Source organism: Pipistrellus kuhlii, unplaced genomic scaffold (genome assembly GCF_014108245.1).
Source record: "Pipistrellus kuhlii isolate mPipKuh1 unplaced genomic scaffold, mPipKuh1.p scaffold_m20_p_2, whole genome shotgun sequence".
NCBI classification, from domain to species: domain Eukaryota; kingdom Metazoa; phylum Chordata; class Mammalia; order Chiroptera; family Vespertilionidae; genus Pipistrellus; species Pipistrellus kuhlii.
The window spans coordinates 163574564-163587199 of NW_023425515.1; the positions used below are offsets into that span (position 1 = coordinate 163574564).

Genomic DNA, 12636 nt, shown 5'->3' on the forward strand with positions numbered 1-12636 from the left:
AACAAGAACAGACCTAGAGGTAAGGAGCCATGGACCTCAAAGGGAGGGAGGGGATAAAAGGGAGAGATCAACCAAAGGACTTATGTGCATACATATGAGCCTAACCAGGGGTCGAGGACAATGGGAGGGTGGGGACATTAGTTGGGAGGGGTGGGGGATTGGAATGGGGGGTTGAGGACAAATATGTGATACCTTAATCAATAAAGAAATTTTTAAAAAAGTAATAATCTCTAGTTAGTAAAACCTTAGAAACAATAATTGCTTTAAACTTCCTTTCTTAATAATTAGTCTACTATGCAAATCAGATTTTCTCTCTGAATTACTTTTATAATATTCTGTATAATTCTTAGAAATAAACCACATAAAGCATGGATGCCATATAAAATGTTTATAACTGTATAAAATACACAGAGAAGCAAAACATTCTTTGAATGAAATGCCATTTCAATCTACTCCAGATTTGGTCAAGAGGATTAATATGAGGCTATAACTGATATAAAACTAAGAAAATGGCACTATTAAAAACAGATACCATTTAAACAGCTTACCAGTCAAACAAAATTAGGTCACAGCTCATAAAGTATTAGAGAAATCATTGCTGAATCTCTGTTGATAAATGGAAAAGTCAAGTTGGGGAAAGAGAACAGATTTTATAATCAGACTAGTGACCCAGTGCATGGATTCCTGCACATTGCAAGGAAATTAATTAGAAGGTGGCTGGTGGGGAGGGTCTGGGTAAGAAAGGCCAGACATGCCCTGGAGCCAACCTCCTGTGGTCCCTCGCCGGCCAGCTGCACCTGGGGTGGCACCACAGCAGAGTGAAGGGGGTCCCTCGGCCTGGCCTGTGGGAATAGGGCTAAAACTGGCTCTGCAACATACCCCGAGGGGCCCCAAAGTGTAAGAGGGCACTCTGCAAAGTTGCTGTCATACAGGGTGTGGAACACAAATGCAAGTGTGCAATAAACCAGATTCAGCCAACAGTGCCCCAGCACCAACAAAACCCATGGCCAAAGGTGGAATCACACAGCCCCGCATGGAATCTGGCTACCTCCACTCTGGTTCTTGGTGCATCACCTGAGAACCACCGCTGCCAAGTCACTGCAGCTTGGCAACTCCTGTGTTGTCTTCCCCCTAGTGTCAATGTGCATCATAGCAACTGGTCGGATGGTCGGACACTTAGCATATTAGACATATATATATCTATATATAAACAGAGGTTCAAATCCCATCACTGTGTGATTTAAGCAAATTAAGTGTCTCCTCTTAGTATGTTTCTTTATCTTTAGAAATGACAATGGTAACCAGCTCATAACACTGTTTCAATGATAGAATGAGATAATTTATGTTGTGTCAGCAGAGTATCTAACACCCACAAAGCATTCACAAAATGTTGGGTGCTATTCTTCATATATTCAATGTCAGAGAACCTAAAATAGGCAATACTACTCTGTATTTGAAAATGTAAAAGTTACCTAGCTACCCTACCTTTATAATTTTCCATTCTTTATCAACTTTTCATATCCTCAATCTTCCTTAACTAGAAAATATGAAATAAGTATTTAGTATCTTACCCCAAAAAAATTTCCCCATAGGATGTCCAGGTCTAGCAAGGCTTCCAAACAACATTTCCTTTCTGTTTGCATCAGAAGGTCTTGCAAGCTGATATTCTGTCAGTTTTAAAGAAACACTTTTAATTAAATGAAATTCTGTAATTACCTTATTATCTGGAAACTCGAGTTTAAAAAACTGGAAGTAAGGACATAACAAAAATTAATCATGTATTATAAAACTGAAGTGGAGAAATCGATGATCTAGGCTAGGCTCTATGACTTAACATATTTATAACGTTAGATAGTCAGTTCACCTTTCTGGAGGTTTTCACTTATTTTCAAATAAAACTAGGTAATTAATGATGTGAAGGTTTAAACTCCAGGATGCTATATCCAAGATTTTACTGAAGAAAATGTTAATAAAAAAAACCTGGATAGTATGGCTCAGTGGTTGAGTGCTCCTCTATGAACCAGGAGATAACAATTTGGTTCCTAGTCAGGGCACACGCCTGGGTTGTAGGCTCAATCCCCTTTGGGGCTGTGCAGGAGGCAGCCAGTTATAATTCCCTCTCATAATTGGTGTTTCTATCTCTCTCTCCCTCTCCCTTCCTCTCTCTGAAATCAATAAAAACATATATTTTAAAAAAGGCTGAAAAAATAAAAATCTACCATCCTTTTATTTCAAATCCATACTGAATTATACATTTAATGGCTTCAGGAATAAACATGACATCTAGTTCAATTTAGCCCTTATTATATAAGAATAAAATGGAGTAATCATAAATATGCTAAATAAAAAACTGGTTCAATAAAGGAAAAAGTGGTAAGACATAAAGTACTTCTCTTACCACTATCAACAGCTTCAACTTCACGGTCAATCGCATCTCTGATCATCAGTGGATGGATGAAGAACTGAGCCCACCTGAAAAACAAAACAAAACTGGCATTTCTGTTTTTGTCCAGCAAAAACATTTCATCAGTCAACATCTCCCTTTTTTATTAAGAAATTTTACTAAGTTGGAGATTTAGTTCATAATCATGTGTGAGAAATCTAAACAATATTCTGCATTTCTTTATACTTAAAGTCTACAAACTACTTTTTTTTATCATGAAATTTAACATCCATGCAGAAAAGTATATAAAATATAAACATACAGACTAATTCATAGCTATAATGCATAACTCAGGTGAGTTTACCACCCCAGGTCAAGAACTAGACCATTGTCAAAACTCCTGAAGCATCCAACACCAATCCTATCCTTAGAGTTAATATTCCAAACGTTATGGTAATCATTTCTCTGCTTTCCTTTATAGTTTTACCACCTTTATGTATTTTAGACCAATGTTTCTTGACTTTTTGTTTTTTCATTATCAACCTGAGCAAGGCTTTACAGAAAATTTCTCCTAATCACTCCATGAAATTTTATTATCACAGATATATGATCTGTCTATATACTGTATGTGTATCTGTGGTTTTATACATAAAAAGCATATAAAGTGCACTTTTTATTCAATCATGTTTACAAATAGTTAAATGAAAATTTTAAGTTAAAAAATTTTTTAAAGGCTATTAGTATTTCACTTAATGTTAAAAATGTAATTGCTATATCAAATTATATATGCATATTAGCATTTATATAATAGCAATGAAATCAGTTTTTAAATTAATTTTTCCAACAAAAGTAAAACAGATAAAAAACTTTCCTATAATATTTAGTAAACTTTTAATTTTTGCTTATCTGAAAAGAAACTTTTTTTTTTTTTACAACTTTATTGAGGTCTACTTCACATACTGTAAAATTTAGTAGGCAGCCATCTTATGAGGGTTAATTTGCATATTACCTCTTTATTATATAGGAGGATATATTTGTAGGAAAGAAACTCCTAGGTAATAGCATACACATACTATATCACTAGATATAGTATGTTCAATATCACTAGATAACACCAAATTTTTTTAAAGTGATTATACTGATTTATACTTGCATCAGCAGTTCCAATTCCTCCATTTCCCCACAATCTCACCCTCATTTGGTACTGTCAGACTTTAAAATTTTTGGTAATATGTAGGATAGTTAAATCTCATGATGGTTTTCATTTATATTTTCCTGATACCTAGTTAGGCTGAACACCATTTCATGTTTATTAATCATTTTAATTTCTTCTTTGGTAAAATGCCTATTTATTGCCTTTTTTTCTATTAGGTGGTACTTTTTCTTATTGACTCTAGAAATATATATAATTATCCATTTACAAATGATAAGTATGTTACATATAATTATACATATAATCTAATAATTAAAACCAATGAGTTATTCTAAATGTAATATTATAAACATATTCTTCCACTTTCTAGTTGTTGCTTTCATACTCTTCATGGTACCTTTTAATAAACATAATGTAAATCATTTTGCCTTCATGTTATATGCTTCTTGTATTTTATTTGGTAATTCTTACTTAAGCTAAATTCATACTTATCTCTAAAATTTTTAGCTGTACCCTTCACTTTTTTGGTCTATAATCCACTTAAACTTGATTTTTTTGTATATGTTATAAGGTAGGGAGTCAATTTTGTTTCTGCCATTATAAAAGCCCAACTGTTTGGAATCATTTCTTTATAAAGCCCTTTCACCATTGCTCTATGCTATCCCTATTAATAATCAAGTGTCCACATATAAGTTGGTTTACTTTCCAGGATATCTACTTTATTCCATCATCTCTTTGCTTACACAATGTCCTAATTACAAAATAAATCTTATTATCTAGATTCTAGTAGGTCAATTCCTGATACCTTGTTATTTTTCCAATTCAAAAGTATCTTGGCTATACTTAGCCCCCTACATTATCTTTTCTTTTTCCTTTATTTTATTTTTTAATTCATTATCCCTCCTATAGTCTCTTCCACCTCCCCTTATTTTCCTCCCCCTGGCAATCACCACACTTATAAATTTTAGAATTAGCTTGTCTATTTAAAAATAAATAAGTCTCAATGTTTCTCTCTCTCTCCATACCTCTCTAAAGTAAAATCTTAAAATTTAAAAAGAAAATTAAAAAGTAAAATAAAGTATACCCTGGCTGGTGTGTCTCACTTGGTTGAGTGTCATCCCATGTACCAAGAGGCTGCTGGTTCGATTCCCAGTCAGAACACATGCCTCGGTTGTAGGCTCGATCCCCAGTAGGGTACAAATAGGAGATAGCCAATCAATGTTTCTCTCTCTTCCCCTTCCTCTCTCTCTAAAATCAATAAAAACATTTTAAAAAATAAAACTAAATAAATCTTGAGAGTTTATGGTTTATAATGTCAACCATAATCTGTACATTAACTGGGGAAAACTGACATCAAACTCCATCCAACTGGCTCTAGAGTCAGAGCTCCTTTTAATTATAGTGCACTGTCCCCTTCTGTCTCCATCTACATGAAAGCTGAAACAAAAAAGCAGGGTGTTGCCTTGTTCAACTTCAGCTGAGAATGTGTGTGTCAGCAACTCAACTTTTTCACAATTTACAAAAATTTTCACATGTCCATGAATGACTGCAAAATAATCATACTGATTTTGGAGTTACAAATAAATTTTAGAGCATAGGTGAATTCTTCACAAATAATGATAATCATTTGAATAAGATTATGTTACTTGGTAATAAATAGTTTTACTTCTTTTCCAATCTGCACACCTTTTATTTCATTTTCTTTTCTAACTTCCCTAGCTCAAATCTCCACTTCAATGTTGACCCAAAGTGGTAATAGCTGACATCTGGATCCTAATCTTGGGGGAAAGTTTTTAATATTTCACTATTACATATGATTTTAGTTGTGGGTTATTTACAGATATTCTTTATCAGGTGGAGAAAATTTCCTTTTATTCCTAGTTTATTAAGTTTTTTATTGTGAAAGAGTGATGGTTTTGTCAAATTTTTTCTATTTATAATGAGATTATATCTTGAAATGTTGAGTCCCACCTTATTATGAGGGGGCTTTTCCTTTAGATACTGCACTTTGTAGTTGTCCTGGGTTTTGATGTTTCAGGCCCTCACCCTGAAATACTTACAGAGTTCAAATTTATTGAAATTAGAAAATACCTAAAGAGCAAAAGTTGTTCCATTCTCATTTACTTACTAGGGTAAAAATTCAATCATTTCCTCAACATTTTTAATTAAATGTCCCAAGAGACTGATAAACAATGTGTGACAGAACTGGGTTTTACTGACCTATTCAAAAATACTGCCACAATCTATATAAGTCATTTGCAAATGATGCAAAGACTTTTTATTCCTTATTAACTGTAGAAGTATACTATTACCATATTTATTATAATATATGTAATACTTAATGCTCTATCACTGTCTACCATTGTGTCATGATCATGATTTGATATTCTTATTAATTTCTCCTATTATTCCAGTAGCATTCTTTTTAGTTCTAGTAGGTTCTTTTTATTTTAAGTAGAACTTATGGTGTAAATATCTTCTGATTTCCTGAATCAGTTCTTAGATTTTAAAAAAATATAGAGAGAACCTATTGAAGAAGAAATGAAACAAGTTCTTTAAATAGACTTTATGCTGTTTCATCATCTCTGAGGTGGTCAGAATTTATTCAGCTTATCTTTTGCCTATTCTTTTTCCCAGTGAAGTGGGTTTTTTCCTTCTTTATATTCAGTCCTATTGCTTAAGATTTCAAGTTGAAAGGATTCAACTCGTCTACTGCTTAAGATTTTGTGAACCATGAGAGCTGAGAACTTTAAGCAAGCATGTAGTCATTCTCAAAGCATCTCTGATTTTCTAAGTTTATAAAGAAAATAATCCTCAGCATCATTTGCACTGCCTTTCTTGATTTCCTTTGTCTCTATTCTTTTGGGGGTTTTTTGGAATTAAATTTTTAATTACATAAACAGAGTATCAAATAAATGTGCTGTGCACATGTTCTTAAGTATAAGATTAAAAACAGCTCTAAAACATTATCAAAACACAGGTAGACTGCCAAATTATAGATTAGTGAAGAAAAACCACCACATTTGTTAAATATTATCAAAGTAATTGTGTCAATTTTAATGGGATTTTTACATTGTTTTAACAAAACAAAACAAAAGTAAATTTGGGGGTCCAAAAACACATAAATATTTATTCCATTGAGAATAATGGCATATGCTTTCAACTTATAGAAATCTACCCAAAAGATTTTTCAAGGTCATATTAATCTCTTATGGCACAAGAAAATTTCTTTAAGAAAACTGGACCTTTGTCATGTTTTAAGTTTTTCTGGTCATTTGTGTTTTGATTTTATGTTTTTCTACAAATAAATATATTAATTAATTCAACCAATACCTCAGTATATACCAAATTGTTGATGCTGGAGATATCTCTACAAAAAATAGATCAATATTTCTACCTTTAAGAGACTTAATTAAATTCAAGATTTATTTTTTTATATTTCAGTCTTACATTTATCTATTATTTTTTAGAGTGACTTTTATTTTAATGTAAATTTATGTCTGCAACCTTGTGATATCAAAACTCTACTAATGCACTGATATAAGCTTTCTCAAAAGCAATTTTGCAGTGAATACCAAACATTTTATAAGAAAATGGCTTAAATATACATGCAAATATACTCCGAAATTTCACTTAAAACTTAGTTAAAAGAAATAATCAAGCCTGTGCACAAAGATTAGGATATTCCTCACAACATTACAAAACTAGAAAACTGGAAACAACTCAACTGTCAGATAATATATAACTGGTTGAGTAGATTATGGTATTTCTACACAATGTAAATGATACACAATCATTTAAGATTATGTTTTATAAACTATATATTTGTAAAAATGATTTATCTTGTTTAAAAACATAAAAGGACATAGTAATATGATCCAACAGAGAAAAAATATATAGATGCTTATATACTAAACATTAATCATGGTTATCTCAAAATTATAAAATTAGGAGCAATCTTCTCTTTTGTGCTTCTGTTTTCCATATTTTCTACTAAATTAGAAAAACTAATATTGCCCAGCTGGCGTGGCTCAGTGGCTGAGTGTCCACCTATAAACCAGGAGGTCACAGTTTGATTCCCTGTCAGGGCACATGCCCAGATTGAGGGCTCGATCCCCAGTGTGGGGAGTGTAGGAGGCAGCCGATCAATGATTTCTCTCATCAATGATGTTTCCCTCTCTCTCTCTCTCTCTCTCTCTCTGTCTTTCTCTCTCTCTCTCTCTCCCTCTCTCTCTCCTCCTTCTCCTCCTCCTCCTCCCATCCTCTTTAAAAATCAATATATATATATATATATATATATATATATATATACACACATGTATATGTATATATGAAAAACAAGTTGTAAGTATAAGTGAGTTTTGTTATCACAAAACTCAAAAGGTATTTAAGGGCTTCAGTTTAATCTTTAATAAAAAGACTAAGTATTACCAAAAATAAGGGGAAAAAGATGTTCTTTTCTCCAAATGAAGTATTGTTGCAATGCTACAGAATTAGAGTACTGCTTAAAAAGAAATACCGTGGAACAATGCCCAATATTTCAATTTGTAAGGTGTGATTATATAATTAAAATAAGAATACATTTTGAGTTAGTTACCTATCCAGGGCTTCCTTGAAGTATTTCCTCTGGACATCAAACTGAAAGACTGTCCGTTCACAATCAGTTGAAGCATTATCACTACCCCCATGTTTCTTCAGAAAAGCATCAAACCCATTCTCATCTGGATATTTCAAACTACCCATGAATACCACTAAGTGAAAAGAACACAAAGTCACACAAAAACAAAGATATAGATAATGTTTATATTATCAAGGAAATTTCTCATGTAAGAAAAAATATTGGAAGAAATAATATCAACACATTAACAATAGTTATGTCTGGATAATAGTTTATTCATTATACTTGTTTTCATAATTTTCTATAATGCTCATATATTAGTTTTACACTCAGAAACTAAACATTTTATTTTTAAAGAAAAAAATACATTTTTTGTGATGTTAAAATTTAAACATAAGCATTTAAGCAGATTGTTAGAATAAAAACTCTTAAGGTGAGAAGTTTACCTTCAAATAACTTAGAAATCCAGAATATAAGAAATGAGTAATTCAGGAAAACAAATATAAACTTAAGTATAACTGTAAAGCAATTACTTACGTTTTAATGAGATTAAACTATTTTCTATTTTGTTTTATAGTAATCATGTATTTTTATTTTCTATATTAATTTTTCTTTTTCTTTTTTAAATTTATTTTCTGTATTTCTGATGCTATGACATCTTGGGGCCTGCCTAACCCAGGAAGAGACTGCGCCTCCCACAGTTCTAGCCTAAATTCCTAGAGACTGGCAACTGTCTCCAGATCTTTTGGCTCAAATAATAATAAGACCTACCTTTTTTTAAAAAGTGTATTTATTGATTTCGGAGAGAGGAAGAGAGAAGAGATAAAAAGATCAATGATAAAAGAGAATCACTGATCAACTATCTCCTGCATGCCTCTCTCACCCCCAACTGGGGCTTAAGCACAAAACCCAGACATGTCCCCTAACCAAGAATTAATCCGTGACTTCTCACCCACACCCGCGGACCTAAAACCTACGTCTTCAAATAGTTTTTCTAAGTTATTTCATTCAAATCCGCAAAACACTAAAGGAGATTAAAATTAAGTCTTCACCTGTGATATTCATAAAGATTTTTTTCTTAGTTTTTTCTCTTGTCAAACATATACTTATATCAAGCCAGTTAGTTATCATTGAAATCAATTCAGACAAATTTAAAGGGGGGAAATACCAGGAATAATATTTTACAAAGATCTTACTGTGCTCCAAAAAGTGTGCCAGCCCAGGCAGGTCATCCGGATCAGCAAAACTCCCAACTCCAACACAAAGAGCCGCCGCAGACTGGAGTAAGCAGAGCACAAACAAATAGTGAGTCAGTACCAAAGGAATAACTTTGTGGTCTCATCTTAAGGATTCACTTGGAGATGGAGTATTCCAATAGAAAGAAACAAAATTTTTTCCCTGATAATCAGGAGGAGCAGCAAAGTGAAACTCTCAGTTTCACCCTGCTGCTCCTCCTCTTGCCACCCTGCCAAATGCTGAACAGATGCAGACCTAAGGGGGAAAGCAGAAACAGAAAAAAAAAGCAAAGAGGGACTGGCCAGCCCACCAAAATATCATTTTGTGCCAGCATTTCAGAATTCTGAGAAAAGTTTTTTCCCTGATTTACTAAATTTCAGAAATCTACACAATAATATACTTAGATTACCTCGAAGATCTTTAAGCAATTAAAGGGCTCTGGGGTCAGTAACTTCTCAATGTTACTCAGAACTCTTTTTTGTATTTATTGTTTTGTTAATCTTCACTCGAGGATATTTTTTCCACTGATTTTTATTTTATTTTTATTTTATTTTATTTTATTTTTTTACAAAATTTTTTTAAAAATATATTTTATTGATTTTTTACAGAGAGGAAGGGAGAGAGATAAGAGAGCTAGAAACGTCGATGAGAGAGAAACATCGACCAGTTGCCTCTTGCACACCCCCTACCGGGGATGTGCCCGCAACCAAGGTACATGCCCTTGACCGGAATTGAACCCGGGACCTTTCAGTCCGCAGACCGACGCTCTACCACTGAGCCAAACCGGTTTCAGCTTCCACTGATTTTTAGAGTGTGAAAGGGCAGGGGGAGCAGAAGAGAGGGAAGGATGGGGAGTAGGGGGGAGACAAATCAATGTAAGAGAGACATATAGACTGGGGCCAGGGATTGAACTTGCAACCCACGTATGTGCTCTTTCTTTTTTTTCTTTTTTTTAAAATATATTTTATTGATTTTTTTTACAGAGAGGAAGAGAGAGGGATAGAGAGCTAGAAACATCGATGAAAGAGAAACATCGACCAGCTGCCTCTTGCACACCCCCTACCGGGGATGTGCCCGCAACCAAGGTACATGCCCTTGACCGGAATCGAACCTGGGACCTTTCAGTCTGCAGACCGACGCTCTATCCACTGAGCCAAACCAGTTTCAGCCGTATGTGCTCTTGACCAGGTATTGAACCCTTCAGTGCATGGGCAGTGCTCTAACCACTGAGCAACTGGCCAGAGTAAAAATTTTTCTTTTTATTAAAATAGGGCATAAAGCTGAAACCAGTTTGGCTCAGTGGATAGAGCGTCGGCCTGCGGACTGGAAGGTCCCAGGTTCGATTCCGGTCAAGGGCATGTGCATTGGTTGCGGGCGCATCCCCGGTGGGGCGTGTGCAGGAGGCAGCTGATCGATGGTTCTCTCTCATCGATGTTTCTGACTCTCTATCCCTATCTCTTCCTCTCTGTGAAAAATCAATAAAATATATTTTTAAAAAAATAAAAATAGGGCATAAAGTAACGTTAGGAAAACATCTAACAAAGACAAAAAGTAAATGGTTAAAAAAGAAAATCTTTAGCTATTAAAATACTACAGAACTGAATTTTAAAGGTTGTTTTTTTGTTTTTTTTTTAGTTCACTTTATTTTTTTCCTTTTTTTTTTAAGGAGAGAAAAAGGAACAACTTTATTGCATGGCTTAATAGGCGAGTGTCAACCTATGAACCAGGAGGTCAGGATTTGATTCCCTGTCAGGGCCCACGCCCAGGTTGTGGGCTCCATTCCTAGTGTGGGGCTTGCAGAAGGTAGCAGATTCTCTCTCATCGATGTTTCTATCTCTCCCTCTTCATTTTTATCCAAATTTAAATAAAGGTCTTAGAGACAGAAGCATGAAGAAAGTGAGACTTTTAAATAGGTTCCTGAGAGTTGGTGTCCATCCGGTTGTACAGGCACCAGTAGTTCACTTCTTATTGAAGTTATAGAAAATACATTACATATCTACTGATAGTAGTTTTCCATAGGTTGGGAAAACTAGAGTTTTTAACAAAATAGATGGTCAAGAGGTACACATTTTAAAAATGACTAGGGTACACCATATGTCATTGTAAGTTAAAAGACACACACACACACACACACAAAAAAAAAAAAAAAAAGGAAAGAAAAGAAAAATACTCCTTTTTAAACCCTTGATGATTGGAAGTTGAATTTATTAACTTTCCCAAATTTTACAAATGTCAATTTTAAGAGCTAACACATTTGGTGACCCAAATTGTTTGGAAAATGGTTACCCTCTTAGGAAGAGAACTTTTAAGAAATACTATGTAACTGATATAAAATCAAACCATGTGCCAGAAAATGAAAAGTATGTTTTCAGAAGAACCAAAATGCCTCACTTGATACTGTTTAATATTTTAAAGAGTTAGGCACATAAACTCAGTTAAAACATAGAGAAATAGCCCCTTTTTCAAGCCACAGTTTAATCTGTTCTGTGATGTTTAATAGATGTCTAACCTGCTTTCAGCTCCAACTACTCCATAAAGATTTCTTATCTCGACCAGCAGGGTGAAAGACATTTTTATATAAGGTGGTTAGACCACAATCAATCTATCAGTCAGTTTTGACCACAGCAAAAACAGACTCTGCAATTGATAGTAAAGAAATTCATACTTGAGAATTAACTTCCCAAGAAATTCATACTTCAGAAATTCATACTTGAGAATTCACTAAAGAAAGCCCTGAACAAACCATAATTCAGTACATAATATACTTAAATTTCAATCTTGTTAACTTTCTCAAACCTTCATCTTAAAAATCAAGAACAACTTCCTTTTGGGAGGAGGAAAATGTAAGGGGACAAAAACACTGACCCAGAAAAGTAGGTCTTTTGGTGCTTTCTCATAAAAGGAGAGAAATCACGTTCAATTACCCATATGAGGACTCTTAGAACTCTACTATCCCTGCTCTTTTTCTTTTTCCAGTCTCTCCAAGGATAACACTCTTTCTTACGCCTCTTTCCAAGGCTAAAAATTATGCAGATCCACTCCATTTTCCATTATTACAATCATGAGATCTTTCCTTTCACTGATGCACCCACTATATCTGAATCAAAACTATTTGATCTCTTCTTCAAACTATATTAGGCTCCTCCATTCTTTTTTAATATCACCCAGAAAATTAACTATCAATATTTTATGAAGGAATGAACCATACTGAGTTCTAAGAAAATAAAGGCAATATCTAAACCATTT

General features: G+C 33.8%; 1 protein-coding gene across 3 annotated transcripts in view; it reads right to left on the reverse strand.

Moving 5' to 3' along the window:
- NRDC (nardilysin convertase) overlaps positions 1-12636 on the reverse strand; it is a 72593-nt gene that overhangs the window by 41359 nt on the left and 18598 nt on the right. For all 3 annotated transcript variants that reach the window (XM_045584593.1, XM_036447244.2, XM_045584594.1), the window contains exons 3-6: positions 9351-9432; positions 8134-8287; positions 2399-2472; positions 1572-1667 (exon numbers count right to left, since the gene is read on the reverse strand). In XM_045584593.1, coding sequence (XP_045440549.1) covers positions 1572-1667; positions 2399-2472; positions 8134-8287; positions 9351-9432 — 406 coding nt within the window. The remainder of the gene's footprint in view (positions 1-1571; positions 1668-2398; positions 2473-8133; positions 8288-9350; positions 9433-12636) is intronic.